Source organism: Eriocheir sinensis, chromosome 54, assembly GCF_024679095.1.
Source record: "Eriocheir sinensis breed Jianghai 21 chromosome 54, ASM2467909v1, whole genome shotgun sequence".
NCBI classification, from domain to species: Eukaryota; Metazoa; Arthropoda; class Malacostraca; order Decapoda; family Varunidae; genus Eriocheir; species Eriocheir sinensis.
Window position 1 is genome coordinate 3347132 of NC_066562.1, and position 25299 is coordinate 3372430.

At 42.9% G+C, this 25299-nt stretch overlaps 1 protein-coding gene across 5 annotated transcripts in view; it reads left to right on the forward strand.

The window, feature by feature from the left end:
* LOC126983554 (membrane-associated transporter protein-like) overlaps positions 1-25299 on the forward strand; it is a 51774-nt gene that overhangs the window by 3630 nt on the left and 22845 nt on the right. For 3 of the 5 annotated variants that reach the window (XM_050836339.1, XM_050836342.1, XM_050836341.1), the window contains exons 2-6: positions 13338-14314; positions 18852-19114; positions 23175-23257; positions 24539-24689; positions 24837-25103. In XM_050836339.1, the coding sequence (XP_050692296.1) occupies positions 14106-14314; positions 18852-19114; positions 23175-23257; positions 24539-24689; positions 24837-25103 (973 nt within the window). In that variant the 5' untranslated portion in view covers positions 13338-14105. Of the gene's footprint in view, positions 1-8407; positions 8511-13337; positions 14315-18851; positions 19115-23174; positions 23258-24538; positions 24690-24836; positions 25104-25299 lie in introns of those variants that run through there. The other 2 variants (XM_050836340.1, XM_050836344.1) reach the window with 2 other exon arrangements.

A 25299-nucleotide genomic window follows, 5' to 3' on the forward strand; every position in this document is an offset into this window, starting at 1 on the left:
CTAAGAAGGGTGACCGTCCCAAGCCCTCAAAATAGCCCACTGGTCTATAGCTTTACATTCTTTATATTACAGTCATATTGAGACTAGTTCATAGGAAATTTTCTTTCAATCTATTAACTTCTAACCTTCTCTCTGATCACCAGTACATATTCCGGAAGGACATGTCGAAATATTTTGAGTCATGCAGAAATCTTTAATTTCTGAACTACCCTCCAAAGGGTTCGATTACTTTCTGTACCTTCATTTCAAGTTTCCTCTCAGACCTGTCTGTTTCCGCTGAAGTATACGGTGACTGCTCTACTCCGAAACCTATAAACAGAGGTGCTCTGCAAGCAAGCAAGTAGCGCTGGTAGGGGAAGGGGGGACACGGGGGTCAGCCCCCCTTGTGAAATTTTGTGGTGATAAATCATGAGAAAGAGGAGTGAATATAATTATACATCAGCGTGCAGGGTGAAGTGCAGTGTGTTTTACATTGTTCATGGTCAGTCATTCAGCCCACACGCACGCATCCCCAACCGGATTATATTTCTGGCCGCGCCCCTGCCGCGAGCTCTCAGCATATTCACTGCTCTCCGTTTCTCCGCACCTTGTCCTTGTCCTTGTCCTGCGTCTGTTTTTGCTCCTCGGTGCACTGCGGCCGCGCGGTGGGAGGGGAGAGGCTCGTGTAGCCTGAGCCAGGGTCTGAGCATAATCCTGAATTTGAGACTTGGAGACTCACGTGGTATAGTGAGCTGCTGCTGCTGCCGTCAGTTCTTACAGGTCGCCAAAAATTTTATTTTCGTTATTTTTTTCTAATCTACAGCGAGTAGTTTAAGAAACCGCTTCTTATTCGTGTCGAAATTTAATCATTCTGTTATAAAAAATGAAATCTCAGGGCCAGATGATCTCCCCTCTGGAACTCAGCGGGGTGATTAGTACTTTGAAATGTTCAGAGGACTGGCACCTTGTAACAGTAATAATAATAATAATAATAATAATAATAATAATAATAATAATAATAATAATAATAATAATAATAATAATAATGATAACGGGATGTTTTCTCTTTGCATCATCATCATCATCATCATCATCATCATCATCTTTAAAGCTATTATTAACTTATATGTCTATTGGTGTACAACTTTTTTCCCTCGGCGTCCAGGCTCGCTGCCAGGCGCAAGTTGTTTGACGTTTAATCTTGGGGCATAATAACAACCTATTGTCTTCTGCTTCTCCATTACCTGCTCCTGCTCCTCCTCCATCAGCGCCTCCGTCTCCTATCCCTCCCTCCCCCCTTCCCTCTTGCCCTCCCTTGAAAAGTTAAACAGTTTTCCCGCCGCGTAAGGGAGCGTACTTGATATATTTTTGCTGACATGATTTTGTGCGTAAATAATAACCCGTGCATGGTAAGGGGATGAGAGAGAGAGAGAGAGAGAGAGAGAGAGAGAGAGAGAGAGAGAGAGAAGGCAAAAAAGATAAAAACAGGTCAAGTTGGAATGAATGAAAAGAAAGGAAGAAAAGGAAAAAAGGAGGAACAGTGGAAAGAATAGAGAGAAAAAATAATACAAACAAGTGGAGAAGAGAGAGAGAGAGAGAGAGAGAGAGAGAGAGAGAGAGAGAGAGAGCGCTGTGCCTCAATATCAATTTCTTTTATGTTGTTTATATTTTCTCATTTTCTTCATCATGCTTTCTTTTCTGCTCGTCATGTATATTTCTTTTTAGCTTCTGCGTTCACATTTTTTTTCTCTCGTTTTCTTGTCTTGGTCATTTATCCCCCTTCTCTCTTTCCTTCCATCTCAATTATATATCTTTCTTTTTTAATTTACTTCCGTTTTATTTTTTTCTATTATCTGCCTATATATTTTTTTTTAACTGCACCTTTTTTTTAACTACCGCATCGTTCCTTCACATTAATATATTTTCTCTCACTTTTTCCTGACATTTTTTTTTACCTATATTATCGTTCACTTCCTTTTGTTCTATTTATATATTTTCACTGCCTTTCATTTTCTTCTGTCACATTTACATCTATTTTCTCTCTCACTTATTCCTGCCACTTTTTTACCCATTTTATCGTTCACTTCCTTTTGTACTATTTATGTATTTTCACTCCCTCTCATTTTCTTCTGTCCCATTCATATATTTTCTCGTCCAGTTCCTCCTGCCGCGTTTTTTCCGTCTCGTCGACTCATCATATAAACACACGATGGTCAATTATTGGTGGTCAGTTACCTCAAGGATGCAGAAAAGGGAGGGTGTGGCTGCTCCTCTCTCCCTCCTTTCCATCCTCCTCACCTTCCTTCCTTCCTTCCGTTCTTCCTTGTTTCCCTTCCTGGCTATTCATCCTCCTTTGATTTCCTTTTCCTTCCTACTCCCCTTCTTCTTTTTTCCCTCCTCCACGCAACATCGATTTTCTAAAAAGGAGATCAGAACGTTGCCTTAAACTACAAACTACAGGCCTAAAAGTGTGGCATCAGTAGCAGGCAAATCAGAGACACGCCAGTCCTCGTCGACAGACAGACTCGGTCGGCTAGATTACGATCGCATCCTGCTACGGGCCGCCAATAGGCTTAGCCCGTGCTTCCCCGCGCAGGGCGGGAGCATTTTTACACCGTTTCCCCGTTTCCCCTAGTGATACTAGGGGATAAATCTTTGAGGAGGAGCAGGCAAAATCCTCAAGAAAATTATTATAGACACGCTTGTCAGTTTTCTAGAAGCCAATAATATAATTTCAGATACCAGCACCGTATCAGAAACCATCGTTCCCGCTTAACCATTTTATTAGACTTCTTCCAAGGGGTTAATTATATCCTAGTGATGTTTTCTACCTAGACTTCCAAAAAGTTAGTCAGGGAGTACAGGCAAGGCAACGCTATACTTGCCTTGGGTGCAGAAGACCATCTGACTGCGTGGATAAAAGATTAGCCCACCACCAGACTACCTCTAACGTTGTTCACTTTAAGATTATTTGAGCTCTAAACTGACCGGAGAATTAGACATAACGATCCACCGCTCCATGCGAGGCACAGACATCACCAGGAGTTTTTTTCTTCTTCTTAAAGCAAGTATCCGCTAGACCATTAACATTAAAAATCGCATTTACCGCTACTTTGGTACGTCAAGAGTGAACTGAATGTATATACAGAAGTGCTTTACTCTCTCTGCGAGCACTGAAGTGTTTGACGGGCAGACTAAAATCACTAGAGCGGGCAACCTCGTAATGAGCCAATAAATAGGCTTGCTGTTGCCCGTCATTTCACGTTTCCATGTTTCCTCATCTCCTTTACCTTTTCTTCATCATCGTCATATATATTTTTTCTTTTCCATCATTATTATCATCATCATCACTACTTTCTTCGCTGTCGTCGTCTTCGTAGTCGTACTTTTTATCATTACTTTCATAACTTCTTTTCTTAAAATTCTTCATAAACAAGTAACGTCACAGGTTCCAGAGGCCACGATTGGCTGGTTCAAGATAAACACTTCTTGGGATTGGCTCTTGGAGTATGACGTCACGCATATCCGAGCCTGTAATTGGTTGCTGCAAATACCATGGGTGACGGGCTCCCTCCCTCACGTATAGCCTGTGATGGGGTGATGGGAGGAAGATAGGAAGGGAGAAGAGATAGAAGGAAGGAGGGAAGGCAGTGAGAGAAGGAAGGAAAGGAGTGAAAGAGGTGGAGGGGGAGTGTGAAGTTGATAATGGAGGGAAAAGGGAAGGAGGGGAGAGAAATCGTGAGAGAAGGAAGAAAGGGAAGGAAGGAGAGGGAAGTCAAAAGAGGGGAAGAGTTAGAAAAGGGGAACAGAAGGGAGAGATGGAGATAAAGGAAAGAGGATGAAAGGGAAGGGAGAGAGTGAGAGAAGTGAGGAAGGGAGGCAGGGAGATGGATGGGGAAGGGAGGGAAGGAGGTGAAGGAAGGGGGCAGGAGGGAGAGAAAAGATACGGATGAGGAAAGGTGGTGATCTCTCTCTCTCTCTCTCTCTCTCTCTCTCTCTCTCTCTCTCTCTCTCTCTCTCTCTCTCATACACACCACAAACAGCTTTCTTAATCAACAACACTTCACTCTCGCAAACAGATAAATAAAGAGATAGAGAAAGAGAAGACGGAAAAAAAGGTAAGGTTATATCCGAAAGAAAAGATTACACATTTAAAAAGCCAAGGAAGCAACCCTCTGTCTTCCCGTTTTCTCCCTTTGTCTTCGGAATGGAAAGAAAACGATGCAGCGGGTGGGTGTGACTTAATTAATCTAGGAAAATTACGTTTGTGACCCCCCCGCCCCTCACACACACACACACACACACACACACACACACACACACACACGGAGAGAGAGAGAGAGAGAGAGAGAGAGAGAGTATAGGTAAAAAGCATGTATTGAAAGTATTCGCAGGCATAAAATAGCTGGTAATGGAGAGTAGGAAGAGGAGGAGGCAGAGGAGAGGGGAGAGGAGTTTTCTTTTATTCATAGGAGGAGGAGGAGGAAGAGGAGGAGGAAGAGGAGGAGGAGGAGGATTCAATCTTTTCATTATGTTCCTTTCATGCCTTTAGAATGTGTCAAAATAAAATCCGATGTCAAATATATATCTTGTTTCCAGAGAGAGAGAGAGAGAGAGAGAGAGAGAGAGAGAGAGAGAGAGAGAGAGAGAGAGAGAGAAGCCATAGTTGTAAAGCAAGGGAGGAGTTGTACAGATAAACAGGCCAACCAGAGAGAGAGAGAGAGAGAGAGAGTACCTATACAACTCAATGTTAGGTCGATACATCACTTTCAGACTTCAGGAAATGTGATAGTGAGAGAGAGGATGTATGGAAGAGAGAGAGAGAGAGAGAGAGAGAGAGAGAGAGAGAGAGAGAGAGAGAGAGAGAGAGAGAGAGAGAGCACCCTTTTCTTATCTCCGTGTCAGTCTTTCAGTCTATCGATCTTTTTATGTCTATCTCGACTTACGTATGTATGTATGTATTTATGTATGTATGTATGTATGTATGTATGTATATGATAAAGGTAAAGTTAAATGGGAAGGAGGAGGAGGAAGAGGAGGAGGAGGAGTTAACCACATAGAATTAAGCCTGTCAGTCATGGAGTGTTGAGAGAGAGAGAGAGAGAGAGAGAGGTAACTTTTTTTTATCTATTTCTGTCCATCTGTCATCTTTCATCTCTTTTATCTCCTATTTTTTTCATTATCTATTCTTTTATACAACTTGTCTGTCTCTGCCGTGTGTGTGTGTGTGTGTGTGTGTGTGTGTGTGTGTGTGTGTGTGTGTGTGTGTGTGTGAAATCGCCTTCCTTCTCTCTAAATGTCTTGTTTGTATTTTGTTTATATTTGTGGTTTGATTAATGCGAGTCTGTCTGTGGGTGTGTCTGTGGCTGTGTTCTCAGGGCGTGTCTTTCTGTGTCTTACCTGTTGTTGACTGTGTTGTGGGTAGGTGTTGCTGATGGACTTATTGTTGTAGTTCTTCTTCTTCTTCTTCTTTTCTTCTTTTTTCTTTTTCTTCGTCTTGCTGTTCTTGTTCATCTTTCTCCTTTTTCCCATTTTCCTCTTTTTCCTCTTCTTATTTTTGTTCTTGTTATTGTTCTTCTTGTTCCTCCTCCTCCTCCTCCTACTACTACTACTACTACTACTACTACTACTACTACTACTACTACTACTACTACTACTACTACTACTACTACTACTACTTCTTCTTGCTCTTCTTTTACATAACTCGCACATCACTTTTGCTTTCTTTCTATCTTTCTTTCTTTCTTCTTTCATTTTATTCTATTTACTTTATCTATCAATCTATCTTCTTCTTCATCTTCTTTTTCTTCTTCTTCTTCTTTTTCGTTTTCTTCTTCTACTTCTTTTTCTTCTCCATATTGTTATTCTTATTCATGACCGCTATTGTTGTTATTAAATGATGCCAAACATATGAGAGAGAGAGAGAGAGAGAGAGAGAGAGAGAGAGAGAGAGAGAGAGAGAGAGAGAGATGATGATGCTAATGTTCTTTTATACTTCTTTTATTATCTTCCTTTGTCTCTTATTTTTTTTTCCTCTTCTCCCTACTACTACTACTACTACTACTACTTATGAGAGGGTGTGAAGATTAAAATGGTCTATGAAATGAGTAACTGAACACCATGACTCCACCCTCTCTCTCTCTCTCTCTCTCTCTCTCTCTCTCTCTCTCTCTCTCTCTCTCTCTCTCTCTCTCAATCACACTGCTGGGACACCATCTGCGGATAACTACGTTTTCTGTGGAATTACTGACTCTTATTTTCTTTGCGTGTTGGGGGAACTATTTTTTTTATCATCCAGAGAGAGAGAGAGAGAGAGAGAGAGAGAGAGAGAGAGGAATGAGGCTCCTTTTCATCCCGGGGGAGATAACAGAACGCTTCATTCCCGTCCTTCTCCTCCTTCCCCTCCTCCTCCTTCTCCTCCTCCTCCTTCTCCTTCTCCTCCTCCTCCTCCTCCCCCGTGGCCGATGTGAGTGAGATGGATAGCAGTAATTAATTATTTTTTCGTCAATATTATCAAAACATTTCGTTGCTGTGTGTTGAGTCTCCGCTTATACGAGAGAGAGAGAGAGAGAGAGAGAGAGATGTAGCAACGAAATGAGTGAAAGAAAGAAAGGAAAAGAAGAAGAATAAGAAAACGACGAAGAAAAAGAGAGGAGAGAGGAAAATTGAATAGGAGAGAGAGAGAGAGAGAGAGAGATACCTGTTGCCTCCCTCTGAGTGGCTCCCTAAATACATCGTTCTCCCCTCTGGTCTTCGTGTGCTCCCAAGAAGTGAAATGCGAATTTGCTTTCCTAAGACTGTTTTGATTTTTTGGAAGGGCAAAGAATTTTTTATTTTATTTTATTTACAACAAAGGAGGCAACTCAAGGGCACAAAGAAAGGAAACAATAATAAAAAGGCCCGCTACGCTACTCGCTGCTCCTAAAAAGAAAACCAAAGAGGTGGCCGAAGGAGTTGTCAATTTCGGGAGGAGAGGCCAATATAATTTTTATTTATACATATATATAGATTTACTTACATATTGTGTTTATTTTTTTCAGGGATTTATCCTTAAGTCTTACAAATGTAGATAGTGATTGACTGCTCGCGTTCAATGATCTTCGACCCAAGAGCCACTTCCCTGCTTGGAGTTGTGCTGTGATATCTTTTTGTATAAACAATTAATTTATCCTCATGTGATATTTGGCACACCAGTTCGACAGCACCTTGATTATGGTGTTCATACCCGTCCTCCGTAAGACAGAATAGGTACAAAGTTCAGGATCCGCGCAGGGAAGAATGACAGGTGCGACCCATAGACACAGAAGCCATACATGTTAATTCATCTCTGGTTTTTATTGACTGGAAATGCGAACACTTCGTGCTGACTCTTCATGATCAAGATCATGATCAAGGTATATATTTGAACATATTAAAGTGAATAAACAGGTGTTGAAACAGGTTATAGGATGAGTTAACCAAGCAGCTTGTCTTCAGCTCAAATACAATGGAAAGTGTCAAGCGGAGTGGAAAGCCAGGAGGTAAGGAAAGGTGCTGGAACAACCTCATGCTGACTGACTGACCTCTCGTAGCCCTGTAGCCTCGTATGTGTGTGTGTGTGTGTGTGTGTGTGTGGTGGTGGGGGATTAGTTTATTGACAGCCTTCTACTGACATTCCGCCTCTTTGTTGCCTCTCATTCTGTCTTCTATCGATATTTTCATGGTGACTGCTCTATAGAACTTTCTAACTGCGTTCCTCTCCCTCTCCCGCGGCCCCGTTGCACACGACTTTCCAGTCCCTTATGCAAGAGTTGACCAGCATCTTCATTCTTTCATACCTTTTGCTTGTAAACTTTGGATCAGACTTCCTTCGTCTGTACTTCCTCCTGCCTACGACTTGAACTTTTAAGAGATTATTAAGACACCTCTATCTGAAACTGACTTCTTCTGGCCAATCATGTCTACTCTCTCTCTCTCTCTCTCTCTCTCTCTCTCTCTCTCTCTCTCTCACACACACACACACACACACACACACACACAGCAGATGCAGAACTTAGTGGGCTGTTTTGCATTATTTTATATATTTTTGTCCATATTCTTTTTCCTTTACTGTAAAAAAAAAATCTAGTTTGTCGATATTTTCTATTTCTCTTGTCGGTCTGTTTTATTTTTCTGTCAGTGCTTCAGTCTTTCTATTTTAAGTCTTGACTGTGTTTTTGGCCTGTAAGCGCCTCTCTCTCTCTCTCTCTCTCTCTCTCTCTCTCTCTCTCTCTCTCTCTCTCTCTCTCTCTCCATCAAGGATCATCTCTCAAACTCGTTATTTTCTCGCGTTATTTCACAAAGCTTCGTCGCGTCCGAGGTCCACTGTTTCGGAACCGTTCGCCGCGCCTCGCCGCTGCTTCACTCGGGTTCGCTCGCATCCCACTTCCCTTTCCGCTTCGGTTCGAGCGGCGGCTTACAGTGGCGGTGAGTGTCAGCGTCGCGGACAGGTCATAGACGCGTACTCGAACATTTGAAGTGGGAGAGTGTGGGCGTGACCGATGGAGAGTCCGGTAAAGTCGTTGTTTGTTTGTTTTTTGTTATGGTAAAGGAAGCAGCTCAAGGGCAAAAAGAAAACAAAAAAAAGTTCGCTAGTCACTGCTTCTGAATGCCTTGGTCTGACTATATTTTTTTGCCTGTTTTGTGTTGCGTATTTTTTTGTTTGTTTGTTTTCAGTCCAGGAAAGTTTTTTGTGTTTCTTTGTTTGACTGTTTTGTTAGTCACCGTTACCAACTTTCTCATTTCTTTGTAGTGGTTTATTTTTGTTTCTTTTTCTCTTCAATTCGTTTAATTTTCTCCGTCTAATTGCTTTTTCTTACTCCATACATCTCTTTTATTTTATCTATCAATTATCCATCCGTTAATCTCTATATATCTATCTGTCGAGCTATGTCTATTTTTGTATCCATCTCTTAACGCAGAATATTACATCAGCAACCCCTCTCTCTCTCTCTCTCTCTCTCTCTCTCTCTCTCTCTCTCTCTCTCTCTCTCTCTCTCTCTCTCTCTCTCTCTCTCTCTCTCTCTCTCTCTCCACGGTCGACCCTCTCAAGAGTTTTATAAGAATTGATTAAATTTGAGGCAACAAGTTTACCAAAGGATCAAGGAGGGAGAGAGAGAGAGAGGAAGGAGGGAGAGAAGAAGGGAGGGAGGAGGGAGGGAGACAAGGAGGGAAGAGTGAGTGATGGTGAGGGAGGGAAGGATGGTAATGGAGAGAGAGAGAGAGAGAGAGAGGCCCGTTTACTGTGTGTTATCTCTGAAAGGCTGGAGGGAGAGTTTGGAGGGGGGAGAGAGGGAAGGAGGAAGGGAGAGAGGAAAGAAAGGAGAAGGAAGAGGAGGGAGAGAGAGGGAAAGGAAGGATTGGAAAAGAAAGAAAGCAGAAAAAGCGAGAGAGAGAGAGAGAGAGAGGATAAGTTACTCAGGAAATTCAGTTCGGTCTTCTTGTGATGGCAATGTTTCCTTTATCTTAATAACCAAAACATACATACATACATACATACATACGCACCTGACTGTCTACCTTCATACATACAAACACATACATATACGTAGATACATACAAACATATATAAAGATAGATAGTTGCTTTATATACATTTTTATTCATCAGCAGTCTTTCAATCACCCTCTTCTTCTTTTTCTTTTTCTTTTTCTTTGTTTTCTTCTTCTTTTCATAATCTTTTCCTTCTTCTGTTTCTTCTTTTCATCGTTATCTGTTTTTTTCTCTTTCTTCTTCTACTTCTTCTTCTTCTTCTTCTTCCTTTCATCATCTTTTCCTTCTTTTCATCTTTTCATCAATTCTTTCTCTCTTTCTTCTTCTTCTTCTTCTTCTTCTTCTTCTTCTTCTTCCGTTCATCATCTTTTCCTTCTTTTTCTTCTTTTCATCTTTTCATCATTTCTTTTTCTCTTTCTTCTTCTTCTTCTTCTTCTTCTTCTTCTTCTTCTTCTTCCTTCTTCCTTTCATCATCTTTTCCTTCTTCTTTTTCTTCTTTTTATCTATTCTTTTTCTCTTTCTTCTTCTTCTTCTTCTTCTTCTTCGTAACAGTAATGGAGGTTATCAGAGAGGGAGAGTGGAGGCATCTTTGCATCTCGAGGTAAAAAAAATATCCCCCCTCTCACCTTTCCTCTCTCCCTCTCCCTCTCTCCTCCTTCTCTCCATACCTCCTCCCTTCCCTCCCCCACTCCCTTGACGCACCTATGTGGCTTCCTTATACAGTTTGCGTTGTGAGTGTGTGTGTGTGTGTGTGTGTGTGTGTGTGTGTGTGTGTGTGTGTGTGTGGAAACGTCTCTCTCTCTCTCTCTCTCTCTCTCTCTCTCTCTCTCTCTCTCTCTCTCTCTCTGAAAAGATGGAAGCCACACTTTGAGTCGTAAGAAGCTTATCCACTGACGTTACTCTCCTCCTCCTCCTCCTCCTCCTCCTCCTCCTCCACCTCCTCCTCCATCGTCCATCTCTTCCTCCATAATGTCTATTCACAACCCTGTCTCCATCCCCCTCCTCTTCTTTCTCCTCCTCCTCTCCCTCCTTTTCCTCCTCCTCTTCCTCTTCTTCCTCCTCCTCTCCCTCCTCCTCCTCCTCCTCCCCCTCCTCCTCCTCCTCCATTATTATAAGCCCTCAGAATCATATTTTCCAAACACACACACACACACACACACACACACACACACACACACACACACACACACACACACACTCAAAACCATTAAGTCATACATTTCTCTCTCTCTCTCTCTCTCTCTCTCTCTCTCTCTCTCTCTCTCTCTCTCTCTCTCTCTCTCTCTCTCTCTCTCTCTCTCTCTCTCTTCATTTTACCTCACTATCTTCCCTCTTTCCTTCCTACTTTTACTCCTCCTCCCTCTTCCCTCCCTCCTTCCCTCTCCCTCCCTCCTTAATACTCTTGAAGGAAAGTGGAGGAAACATTTGGAGGTGACTTGAAGGATTTTCCACACATCCAAACACTTAGTTTCCTCACAGCCGATAACAAGAAGTGGTGGAGTTGATGATAATAATAATAATAATAATAATAATAATAATAATAATAATAATAATAATAATAATAATAATGATAACAATAATGGTGGTGCTGTATAAATAATGATAGTAATAGCAACATTAATAATGATAATATGTTCTACTATTTATTTTTATAGTATATATTTTTACTTTCTTGATACTCCCGTCTGGAAAACGTTTAAATCGTCGGCAGGAGGAAATACAAAGGAGTGCTGTTCTTATCCCACTGCTAGACTAAATATACACCATTACTCCTACTGTGTGTGATGACTGTTAATATTGATATCGACATGAACAACGAGACTGTTACCTTTACCATTACTACTTTTACTAGTGCACTAATAACACTACTAATACTAATACTGCTGCTGCTAATACTAATACTAATGCTAATAAGCTCACTACTTGGTACCGGAATTGTGGCAGCGTATCGGTATCGGTGCAAAAAAGGGCTTCGTGGTGCAGTGGTTAGCACACTCGGGTCACAACCGAGAGAGCCCGGGTTGGATTCCCTGGCGGAGTGGAAAAATTTGGGCGGCTTTTCCGATACCCTAGGCCCCTGTCCACCCAGCAGTGAATGGGTACCAGGTATTAATCGGGGGTTGTGTCCCGTCTCCAGGGGTCTGTTCCCTTCGCCTATAATTCCTTCCCCTTCTGTCTCTCTCCGGCGTATGACCACAGATGTTGCGCCGACTAAACGAAACTTTACTTTTTCCATCGGTGCAAAAGAAGAAGGCGACTCACCCTGTTACCTCCTCTCCGATCCGACCCAGTGAGGACAGCTGAGACCTTACTCGATCCGGTGAGGGCAGAGGATTATAACTCACGAATAATGATAATGAAGAAAAGGCGTATTGCAATGAATGTATCGGGGGCCAAATTGTTCAGTTATTACGGGACTGTTTTATAATGGGCCGAACCACCGCTGCGGGAAGCAAGATCACCCCTAAACAGCTTATGGTCTGCCCTCACAGCACTAGCGGGTGTTTATATGCCTTTCGTAACCCCCAGTCAATCAGCTATTTTTTTTTTTACAACATAGGAGACAACTCAAGGGCACAAAAAAAGGAAACAATAATAAAAAAGCCCGCTACTCGCTGCTCCCAAAAAGAATCCAAAGAGGTGGCCGAAAGAGAGGTCAATTTTGGGAGGAGAGGTGTTTCTTGTTTCGCAATATTTTAGTCAATTGTTATCGGATTTTCGCCAAACTTGAGTGTGCTATTTGTCGGTCGATGCTACGCCTTCTCACCGAGTTTAGTGAAAATCTGGCGGGTAGTTTTTGTATAATCCTGCGAGGAGAAAGACAAACCGCACCGGAAACAATATTCTTCAACTCCATCGGCGGGGATAAACGTTAACTCGATAACCAACCAAATGACATTGTATATACTTGTTGTTGGTGTTGATAAGGCATAACTTTTGATTTCTTTCTTTTTCCTCCCTTTTCTTACGCTTTCTGTACCATATCTTTCTCCTCTTCTTCCTCCTTCTGTTCCATATTTTTTTCCTCCTTTTCTTCCTCCTCCCGTTCCATATCTTTTTCTTTCTTTTCTTCCTCTTGTTCCATATCTTTTTCCTCCTTTTCTCCCTCCTCCAGTACCATATCTTCCTCTCATTCTTTTCCTCCTCCTCCTGTTCCATATCTTCTTCTTTTCCCTTTTATATTTCCTCCTTTTATACTGCATCTTCTTTTCCTTCTTATTCCTTCTCTTGCGCCTCATCGTCTTTTCCTTCCTTTACCTTCTCCTTCTGTATCACGTCCTCTTCTTTTCCCTCCTTTCCATTCCTCTTCTCTTCTCTTTTCCTTCCTTTACCTCCTCCTTTTCCCTCCTGTCCATTCCTCTTCTGTACAACATCTTCCTCTTCTTTTCCTTCCTTTACCTCCTCCTTTTTCTTCCTTTCCATTCCTCTTCTGTACAACATCTTCCTCTTCTTTTCCTTCCTTTACCTCCTCCTTTTTCTTAATTTCCATTCCTCTTCGTACCACATTCTCTTCTTTTTCTTCCTCTTCTGTACAACATCCTCTTTTTCCTCCTTTCCATTCCTTTCTATATCACATCTTCCTCTTTATCTTTCCTTACCTCCTCTTTTTCTCTCCTGTCCATTCCTCCTCTGTACCATATTACCTCCTTTTCCTTCCTTCATCTTTTTTTTAAACCGCATCCTCTTCTTTTCTTCTTTTCCCTCCTACTCCTGTACTACACTTTTCTCCCTCCTCTCCATTCTCCTTCTATCACATTCTATTTTTTTTGTCTATGGTCCCTCCTTGTCTTGAGCTTCATAACCAATTTCCTTCATTATACTAACAAATTTTTTACCCTCTCTTTTAGACTGATGCCGTGTCCTGGGTTCCTCCTACTCGTGTGTACCTGGCAAACCGTACACGTGTGAACCTAAATACTACGTACACAGTTTCGTAATGTTTCGTAAGCGTTCCACCAAGCAACATTCACTCTGACCCTGACTCACGTACGAACATCGAACGTAAGATACTGAAATCGTCCTTTGCAATATGAAAATGGGCGTGTTGATTGAAGAACTTAATTAAAGGGTTCGACCACCTATCTAATTATCATTGGTAGATTGTTTCATTACTCGCATCGTCAAAATCTGTCGATATGTTCTGCGACGTGGGAAGTCGGCGCCGCCCGCCACGAGACTAAATAAAGCTGTTGTTGAATATGATGAGCTGAAATCAACTGTATGTCCCCAAGGAAGCGAGATAGAGGGAAAATTTGGTGAAAGCGTCCACAGAGGGTAAAGAAAACCAAAAAGCGGGACTCTAAAAATACTGACCAACAAAGACAACGAGTAGGAGTGAAAGAAAAGTAAGCAAAGCCATACTGAAGCGCGCGAGTCTCGTCAAAACACACAAAAAGCGCGCGAAAACAATTAGACAAAAAAACAAACAAAAAAAACACGGAAAGTTAAAAAAGTATCAAAACAATAGATGCTCATAGGGCGTGAGAAAAAGCAGGAGACAGCGTGAGAGAACGAAAAAAAGTAAAAAACATAAATAAATAAAAACGCGCGAGCAACGAAAACAAACCAGTCCGAACCCGCGTCGCCTCGCAAGCTTCGGCGCCAAATAGTTGAGGATGGACGAGAAGGTCGCCTCGTACACGGGGGGCCTCCACGTGTTCAAGAGTTACCTGAAGGACAAATGGGGCAACCTGAGGGAGCAGGGCGCCACCGAGACGCTGAAGGACCTGAAGGAGAAGACCGGCAGCAAGGTGGACGGCATCAAGGACAAGGCCATCAAGAACCTGAACAAGGGGGAGTGTGACGACTACTCCCACATCTACAAGTGAGTGGCCGGCAACTGTGAGTGGTGTGCCTCTGCCTTCACTCATGCTGCTGCTGCTGCTGCATGAACTGCTTTTACTGTTGCATGGCTTTTAGAGTAAGAGTTTGTAATAGCTAACATTTTTCCTCTGAAGTAGTAACAGTAAAGGCCCGGACAGACACACTTGCCCCCAAACATATTTTATACACACTAATTTAAACAGACGTGAACAGTCGTTAAAAAAAGTATTAACTGTAGCACATAGAAAAGTAATAGTGACTGTTGGCTAAGTATTGGTAACAGTAATATGCGATAGTTAGATTGGTGTTAATAGTAATATGAGATCATAAGACGCGCGCGTGTGTGTGTGTGTGTGTATGTTAGAGGTAGTCAAACTCATGCGTGTCAAGGGAAATTTTGCCACTTCTCGAAGCACAGGAGAAATTTGTTTATTAGGAATGGATACTTTTCCCAACAACTCTTTCGAGGTTCAAACCCAGACTCTCGAGACTCGAGCGGTGACCCAAATTTAGCTCCACGGCTGGAAGCTTTCAGAGTCTCACGGACACTGAACCACAGTCGCATTCAGACAAGTAACGAGAGACATACAGATAAATGATACGTATTCCCTTTCCCCTCACCCTCCCATTATATAAAACAATACATTGACAACAAGGGAGAATAAACAAATTACAGCAATGATTCGTGGGCCATCAAAACCCTCCAGCTCCCCTCCCTTCTCTCCCCGTCCCCTGGTCAGCTGATTCACCAAAACAATAACAAATATAACAATAACAAATCACTTTAGGGGAGGAAAGGGGGAGAAGAAAAGCTAGTGTATGATTGGTGCAAATATCACGATTGTTGCCAGATTCCCCAGACATGACAGGCCAGATGATGCAAGGAAATGTTGGCATCCCACCTCTCTCTCTCTCTCTCTCTCTCTCTCTCTCTCTCTCTCTCTCTCAACAGTAATCTTGTTTCCGAAACACAGTGGTCCTTATGGAAAAAAGAAACAAGCTGAGATAAAAAAAAAGAAAATATAGAGTGATCTTGAACGGTAATCGACCAAAAAAAAAAAAAAAAGCTTTGCATAGTCGGACATGTAAACTGAGGAAAAGAGTTGACTGTCAATTAGTAGACATGAATTGATTGACTGTGACTGACTGACTGGCTGGCTGGATCTTCAACTGAATGACGGATTAATTAACTATCCGACTAATTTTCTACGTAACTGGCTGACTGACTAATTAGCTGTCTCTTTACTGAATGACTGATTAATTAGCTGACTGACTAAATTTTCTACGTAACTGGCTGACTGACTGATTGGCTGACTGTCTCTTTAACTGAATGACTGATTAATTAGCTGACTGACTAATTTTCTACGTAACTGGCTGACTGACTGATTAGCTGACTGACCTTGCAACTGAATGAGTGATTGGTGAGCTAACTATCTGACCAATTTCCTATCTAATTGGCTGACTAACTGACTGACTGACGATCTGATTATTTAACTGACTGGCTGAAAGTGGGACTGATTAATATCTGATTGATTGAGTGACTGCTTGACTGACTGACTTATTTTGACTTTTTACAAAATTTGGCTTTTTGACTGACTGACTGACTGACAATGAATCGATAAGCAGCTAATCTACGTAACTAACTAATTAACAAACAAACTAAATGAATAGAAATTAATATGAAAAAAAAACAGGAGTGATGAAAAGGAAGAAAGAGCAAACGAAGAAAATAATCACTACACACACACACGCACGCACACACACACACACACACAAAGCCCACAAAGCCCACAAACAAAAACACAACACAACAACACAAATTACACCTCCCAAACCCCTCAATACAGGGCGTCCGTTACAGTATAGAGAATCGAATACTCTGTTGATCCTTTATAGAGAGGATCGGACCCTTTATACTATATAGAGGGAGAGAGGATCGAGGTCACTAGTTTCACGGCCGTTGACTGGCGTAATGACATAACGAACCAACCAATCACAGGACGAGAAGGGAAGAGTGGGAAGAGAGAGAGGGGAAAAAATCATAAACGGTGGAAACGGGGAGGAGGAAACTAAAAGGAAGGAGGGAAGAGATGATAAACGAAAGGAATAAGAAAGAAGAATGAATAGAAGAGAAAAGCGAAGTGGAGAAGAGAGCGAAAACAGCGAGGGAAAAAAATCATAAATGGTGGAAACAAGGAGGAGGAAAATAAGAGGAAGGAGGGAAAAGGTGATAAACGAAAGAAATAAGGAAGAAGAATGAGAAGAAGAAAAAGGGGAAGTGGAGCAGAGAGAGCGAAAACAGTGAGGGGAAAAAGATAGAAGGAAGAAATGGGAGAGGAGGAAAGTAAAAGGAAGGAGAGAAAAGATGATAAACGAAAGGAATAATGAAGAATGAGAGGAGAGAAAGAGAAAGTGGAGTGAAGAGAGAAGAAGAGAAATGGGAAGAGGGAAATATGGTGGAAGGAATGGAACAGGAGGAAAGTATAAGGAAGAAGAGAAAACATGATAAACGATAGGCATAAGGAACAAGAATGAGAGAAGAGAAAGGGAAAGTGGAGGAAAGAGAGAGGAAGAAGAGAGGAAAAAGGAAGAGAAAATATAATAATCGGTGGAAACAGGGAAAAGGAAGGAATGAGAGAGGATGAAAGTATATGGAAGGAAGGAAAAGGTGATAAACGAGGTGAATAGGGAAGAAGAAAGAGTAGAAGAGAAGGGGAAAGTGGATGAAAGAGAGAGGAAGAAGAGAGGGAAAAGGGAGGGAAAAAATAATAATCGGTGGAAACAGGGAAGAGGAAGGAATGGGAGACGATGAAAGTATATGGAAGGAAGGAAAAGGTGATAAACGAGATAAGAAAGAGTAGAAGAGAAAGGGAAAGTAGAGTGAAGAGAGAGAAAACATCGAGGGAATAAGAAGGAGAAAGGGAAAAGGAACAGATAACAGACATTTGAAAATACCTTGATAACTATGAAGATTTAGATATGGACTCGGGCTGACCACATCATACGTAGAAATGGCAACAGATGGACAACAAAAGTGACGGAGAGGCGACCGAGAAATTATAGAAGTCAGGGCGGACAGATAGCCAGGTGGAAAGGTGGAACTAGAGAGCATTTGCCGGGGTAGGATGGAGTACACTAACACCAGACAGAGGAACAGGTGGAGAGGTGCAACGAGAGCATTTGCCGGGGCAGGATGGTGTACACTAACACCAGACAGAGAACCAGGTGGAGAGGTGGAACGAGAGCATTTGCCGGGGCAGGATGGAGTACACTAACACCAGACAGAGGACCAGGTGGAGAGGTGGAATTAGAGCATTTGCCGGGGCAGGATGGAGTACACTAACACCAGACAGAGGACCAGGTGGAGAGGTGGAACTAGAGCATTTGCCGGGGCAGGATGGAGTACACTAACACCAGACAGAGGACCAGGTGGAGAGGTGGAACGAGAGATTTGCCGGAGCAGGATGGAGTACACTAACACCAGAGAGAGGACCAGGTGGAGAGGTGGAACTAGAGCATTTGCCGGGGCAGGATGGAGTTCACTAACACCAGACAGAGGACCAGGTGGAGAGGTGGATCTAGAGCATTTGCCGGGGCAGGATGGAGTTCACTAACACCAGACAGAGGACCAGGTGGAGAGGTGGAACTAGAGGATTTGCCGGGGCAGGATGGAGTACACTAACACCAGACAGAGGACCAGGTGGAGAGGTGGAACTAGATCATTTGCCGGGGCAGGGTGGAGTACACTAACACCAGACGGAGGACCAAGTGGAGAGGTGGAATTAGAGAGCACTTGCCGGGGCAGGATGGAGTACACTAACACACCAGACAGAGAGAGAGAGGTGGAGAGCGTTAGGAAAGGACTTTGTTTTACAGTGGACTAACAATGACTGGAGATGATGATGAGGAGGAGGTGGAAAAAGAGAAGAATGGAGGGAAGAGAGGAAAACTAGATAAACTTCGAGAATAAGACTAAGAGAAGTAAGCAAAGGAAAATGACGAAGGAGGAACAATACAAACGATATCAAGAGATGGATGAGAGAGAGAGAGAGAGAGAGAGAGAGAGAATACAAACGATATCAATAGATGGATGGATGAGAGAGAGAGAGAGAGCAGCGATGTGTGTGTGTGTGTGTGTGTGGGTGTGTGTGTGTGAGTGAGAGAGAGAGATATACAGGCTTGGCACTGAAGATATGAAGGCAATGTTGACCCTTTTGATGGCGGACGCCGTGTTGTGGTGATTAATGGAGAGAGAGAGAGAGTTCTATACCAAAGTTTTGCCTGAATCTCTATATGTCATCCTCTCTCTCTCTCTCTCTCTCTCTCTCTCTCTCTCTCTCTCTCTCTCTCTCTCTCTTTTGCCCTTCTTATCCTTTCTATTATCATCTCTCCACCTTCACCCCTTCCTTCTCTCTCTCCCTCCTTTTCTTATCTTCCCGTTTCTCATCACTCTTACCCACCTTCAAGTCTTCCTTATGCCCTCCGCTTCCTCGTTTCCTCCCCCCAGCACCCATCTCCCATATCCATCTCCCACGCAGACGCAAATCACGCATGGACATGGTACGCATCTCGGCCGCTGTCATGGGGATTGAGTTCTGTTACGCCGCCGAGACCGCCTTCGTCTCCCCCACGCTGCTGCAGATCGGAGTGAGTCACCGCAACATGACGCTGATTTGGTGCCTCAGTCCCTTCATCGGTTTCTTCGTCACGCCCATACTCGGCTCCCTCTCAGACAACTGCAGGTCACAACTCGGCAGACGGAGGCCCTTCATCATTCTACTGTCCATTGGGATCCTGCTGGGTGAGTATTCGGCGTCTTAAGGGGCTATTACACTGGGCAAATTTTCCGTGGATCTTCAGTCAAACCACGATTTCCGCTGGCGTGGTTCTCATTTGTTTCTTGTTATTGCTGCTGCTGATGATGATGGTGAGTAATACCGTCGTCCTTCGGTGAAATCTACCGTTGCTTTGGAGGATCGTGGACACGTCAGAAAACCACGGAAATATGAGAACCACGCCAGCGGAAATCGGGGTTTGACTGAAGATCCACGGAAAATTTGCTAAGTGTTATTGCCCCTTTAGGTGTTTGGGCACGACTGAACAGGCAACGTATAGTGTCCGTACTCCTCCCGCGCTACCTCTTTCGTCCCTACTAAGATAATAAGAATAAGAATGAGTGTTACTTCTTCGTCTGACACTGAACTCTACCTGCCATTATCCCGCCCTGTCATATAATCTGTCAAATCCGCAATATGACGTATGATGTATATTTTTATCTATTTTTTTATTTCTTTATTTTCTCTATTACAGGCAGTGGCTTAACGGACTTTTTTCGGTGTTTTTTTTATCATTTCTCTTTGCCCTTCAGCTGTTTCCTTCACTGTAAAAAAGAGTTACTTGTATTCTTTATTTCTCTACTTTTACCTCTTTATCCTCCTCTATTACATGCAGTGGCTTAGCGGACTCTTTTCGGCGTTTTTTCAATCATTTCTCTTTGTCCTTCAGCTGTTTCCTTCACTGTAAAAAAGGGTTACTTGTATTCTTTATTTCTCTACTTTTACCTCTTTATCCTCCTCTATTACATGCAGTGGCTTAGTAGACTTTTTTCTGCGTTTTTCAATCATTTCTCTTTGCCCTTTAGCTGTTTCCTTCACTGTAAAAAAAAGGGGTTACTTGTAGTCTTTATTTTTTCCACTTTTATCTCTTTATCTTTCTCTATTACAGGCAGTGGCTTAGCGGACTTTTTTCGGTGTTTTTCTTAATCTTTTCTTTTTTCCCTTCAGATGTTTCCTTCACTGTAAAAAAAAAAAGGTTACTTGTGTTCTTTATTTTTTTCTACTTTTACTTCTTTATCTTTATTACATGCAGTGGCTTAGCGGACTCTCTTCGGTGTTTTTTTTATCCTTTCTCTTTGCCCTTCAGCTGTTCCCTTTACTGCTAAAAAAAGGTTATCTTGAACTGCCCGTCTGTCATTGTCGATAAATTTATGTCATGCTCGCTGAGTGGGTTTGTTGACATCCCCCTGTACCTTACGCTCACTGACGGGCTTTGTTTACATTATTAATTTTGTGGTTAATCTTTGTTCAGAGTGTTCCCTCCCCCCCAACTCTCTCTCTCTCTCTCTCTCTCTCTCTCTCTCTCTCTCTCTCTCTCTCTCTCTCTCTCTCTCTCTCTCCTCTACGGTTTCCTCCATCACCTCGTTCTTTACCTCCATATTCTATTTCTTTCCTCCATATCAAACTTTCTTCCTCCTTTCCCTTTTCACTCCTCCATTTCTTTCCTTCACTATTTTTTTATTTCTCTTTTCTCTACTTTTCTTCCCTCCTCCTTCCCTTCCATTACTTCTTTCTTTGTTTCTCTCTCACTTTTCTTCCTCTATTTTTTTATTTCCTTGATTATTCATTTTTTATTTGTTCATTTTATTCCCCTTTTTCTCTCATCTTTCCTCCATATTTTCTCTTCTTTCCTCCGTCCTTTTCCTTCTCTTCCTGATTCTCTTATATTCTTCTTCCTTCCGTTGGTTACCTCTCTTTATCTCTCCATCCTTCCTCCTACCTCAAGTCATTATCTCTCTCTCCTTCTCTTTTTCTCTCCCATCCTTCCTCCTACCTCAAGTTCTACCCATTTTCTTCTTCCTCTCCTTCCTCACCTCCCTCCTTCCCATCTTCTTTACCTCCATTTTCCTTTTCTTTTTCCTCCTTTACCTCCATTCCTTCTTCCGTCTCCCATCTCTTCCCTCCCTCTGTTGTTTCTTCTCCTCTTTTTCCTCACTTCTTTTCTCCCTCCTCCTCTCCCTCCCTCCCTCCCATTCCTCTCCTAAACTCCCTCCTTCTCTCATCTCTTTGCCTCCCTTTTTTATTTTTTCTCCCTTTTTCTCCCTTTTCCCTCTTCTGTTTCTTTTTTTCACTCCCTTATTTCTTCACTTTTAATCTTCCACCCATATAATCTCCCTCCTCCTCCTCCTCCTCCTCTTCCTTCCTTCCTTCCCTCTTTTCCTCTCTCCTTCTCGTCATTCCCCTTCTTCTCCCTCTTCTTCCTTCCTTCCTTCCCTCTCATCCGTTTTTTCTCATGACTTGCTCCCCCTTGCGCTCTCTTCTTCCTTCCCTCCCTCCTTCTCTCCCTCTTTCCCTCCATTGCCCCATTCTTCTCTCCATTACCTCCTTCTCTCTCTCTAGCGGGGAGGAAGGAAGAAAGTGCTAAGAGGGTTTTGCTGTCACATATCTTGGACGCAGTATATACAAGGTTACGTCTCTCTCTCTCTCTCTCTCTCTCTCTCTCTCTCTCTCTCTCTCTCTCTCTCTCTCTCTCTCTCGCTCATTCTGGTTGTAAAGATTCGAAGCTTCAAGAAATCCGCTCGTATGAGAGAGAGAGAGAGAGTAAATCAGGCGTGAAGATATGGAGGGAGAGAAAGAGAAAGAGTAAGGATAGAACATACCCATCCTCTCTCTCTCTCTCTCTCTCTCTCTCTCTCTCTCTCTCTCTCTCTCTCTCTCTCTCTCTCTCTCTCTCTCTCTCTTCCCTTCTTTCATCCCGTCCATCAACGCTTTCCTTACATCAGTATTTTACCTTCCTCCTCCTCTTCTTCTTCCTCCTCCTCCTCCTCCTTCAGTAAGCTACCCACGACTCTAGTACAAAACGATTAAATAATTATATGTTGCATTTATCGATAAAGAATCACCTTGCTATACTATTTTTACTATTTTCATTATTTCACTATTTTCGCTTTTTTCTTCACTATTTTCTAGACACTATTTTCGCTTTTTTCTTCACTATTTTCTGGACACTATTTTCGCTTTTTTCTTTACTATTTTCTGGACACTATTTTCGCTTTTTTCTTTACTATTTTCTGGACACTATTTTCGCTTTTTCTTTACTATTTTCTGGACACTATTTTCGCTTTTTTCTTTACTATTTTCTGGACACTATTTTCGCTTTTTTCTTCACTATTTTCTGGACACTATTTTCGCTTTTTCTTTACTATTTTCTGGACACTATTTTCGCTTTTTCTTTACTATTTTCTGGACACTATTTTCGCTTTTTTCTTCACTATTTTCTGGACACTATTTTCGCTTTTTCTTTACTATTTTCTGGACACTATTTTCGCTTTTTCTTTACTATTTTCTGGACACTATTTTCGCTTTTTCTTTACTATTTTCTGGACACTATTTTCGCTTTTTCTTTACTATTTTCTGGACACTATTTTCGCTTTTTTCTTCACTATTTTCTGGACACTATTTTCGCTTTTTTCTTCACTATTTTCTAGACACTATTTTCGCTTTTTTCTTCACTATTTTCTGGACACTATTTTCGCTTTTTTCTTCACTATTTTCTGGACACTATTTTCGCTTTTTTCTTCACTATTTTCTAGACACTATTTTCGCTTTTTTCTTCACTATTTTCTAGACACTATTTTCGCTTTTTTCTTCACTATTTTCTAGACACTATTTTCGCTTTTTTCTTCACTATTTTCTAGACACTATTTTCGCCTTTTTTCTTCACTATTTTCTAGACACTATTTTCGCCTTTTTTCTTCACTCTTTTCTAGACACTATTTTCGCTTTTTTTCACTCTTTTCTAGACACTATTTTCGCTTTTTTTCACTATTTTCTAGACACTTTTCACTTCTCTTTCACCTTCTATTATTATTCTTCCTCCTCTTCCTCTTTCCTCGTCCTCTTCCTCCTCCACCACACATCCTCCTCCTCCTTCTTTTCCTCACGTCCTCCTCCTCCTCCTTTTCCTCATGTTTTCCTCCTCCTCCTCCTCCTCCTCCTCCACCCTCTACTATTTCTCCACCTCCTCCTCCTCCACCCTCTACTATTTCTCCACCTCCTCCTTCACCTCCTCCTCCTCCTCCTCAGGTCTCGTTCTGGTCCCCAACGGGAAGGCGATCGGCGTGGGTCTGGGTGACGTGTACGCCCCCACCCCCCCTACCCCCCTCCAGGTGAGAGAGAGAGAGAGAGAGAGAGAGAGAGAGAGAGAGAGAGAGAGAGAGAGAGAGAGATTTGATTGTGTCTGTGTTTGATTTGATACGTTTATGCGCACACACACACACACACACACACACACACACACACACACACACACACACACACACACACACATACTATTTCTCCAACACATATCCTTTTACTTCCTCCTCCTCCTCCTCCTCCTCCTCCTCCTCCTCCTCCTCTTTACCCCATAGCATTCAAACTCTTCCTTCCCTCCTTCCCGTCATCTCCCTTCACACCTTATCTTCCTTCCTCCTCCTCCTCCTCCTCCTCCTCCTCCTCCTCCTCCTCTTCCTCACATTCGTATACCTGTCAACCCATCAGCGTTCTCTCTCTCTCTCTCTCTCTCTCTCTCTCTCTCTCTCTCTCTCTCTCTCTCTCTCTCTCTCTCTCTCTCTCTCTCTCTCTCTCTCTCTCTCTCTCACACACACACACACACACACACACACACACACACACACACACACACACACACACACACACACACACACACACACACACACACACACACACACACACACACACACACACACACACACACACTCATTTACTCACTAAACATGTCTCCCCCCTCTCTCTCTCTCTCTCTCTCTCTCTCTCTCTCTCTCTCTCTCTCTCTCTCTCTCTCTCTCTCTCTCTCTCTCTCTCTCTCTCTCTCTCTCTCTCTCACACACACACACACACACACACACACACACACACACACACACATTTACTCACTTAAACATGTCTCCCCCTCCCCCCCCCCTCTCTCTCTCTCTCTCTCTCTCTCTCTCTCTCTCTCTCTCACACACACACACACACACACACACACACACACACACACACACACACACACACACACACACACACACACACACACACACACACACACACACACACACACACACCTTTACTCATAAACATGTCTCTCTCCCTCTCTCTCTCTCTCTCTCTCTCTCTCTCTCTCTCTCTCTCTCACACACACACACACACACACACACACACACACACACACACACACACACACACACACACACACACACACACACACACACACACACACACACACACACACACACACACACACACACACACACACACACACACACACACACACACACACACACACACACACACACTTCACTCTCTCTCTCTCTCTCTCTCTCTCTCTCTCTCTCTCTCTCTCTCTCTCTCTCTCTCTCTCTCTCTCTCTCTCTCTCTCTCTCTCTCTCTCTCTCTCTTAATTACAGGTGAGAGGTAACTTGGCGAGGGATGACATACCTGGTGTGAACGTGTCGTCAATGGATTCCTCTTTCTCTTCCTCCACTTCTCGTCCCTCCTCCTCTTCCTCCTCCTCCTCTTGGTCATCTTCCACCACCATCGCCACCTTGCCCTACGGAGGTAAGCTATAAATATGAGAGAGAGAGAGAGAGAGAGAGAATGGGGAGATGGGGACTATATATATATCTATTGTATTGTAATCTAACGTTTTTCCATTCTCTTTATCTACCTATCTATCTATCTATCTATCTTCTCCCATACACAAAGACGGAGAAGGAGACGAGAGCAACGAAACGAGAATCAGCCATAGGACGAAAGGAGGAGGCGGAAGAGGACGCGAAGGAGGAGGAGGAGGAGGAGGAGGAGGGAAAACGGATGGGAAGGACGGAGGGAAGGAGGAGGAGGGGGGCGAGGTGAAGGAGAGTCATCCGTGGGGCATCTTCTTCACCATCGTCGGCACAATGCTACTTGACTTCGATGCCGACGCCTGCCAGAGTCCCTCGCGCGCCTACCTGCTGGACGTGACGGTGCCAGGTGAGTGTAGGCCAATTAGTGCTCACCTGCCCACACCTTGAATAAACCAGGACTCTCTCAGCAAATTATGAACACCTGTATTTGCGTCTAGCTGATGTGATTGTTTGTTTTACTCCTATAGAAGGTATGAGGATATTACTAGTGATTATCTCTCTCTCTCTCTCTCTCTCTCTCTCTCTCTCTCTCTCTCTCTCTC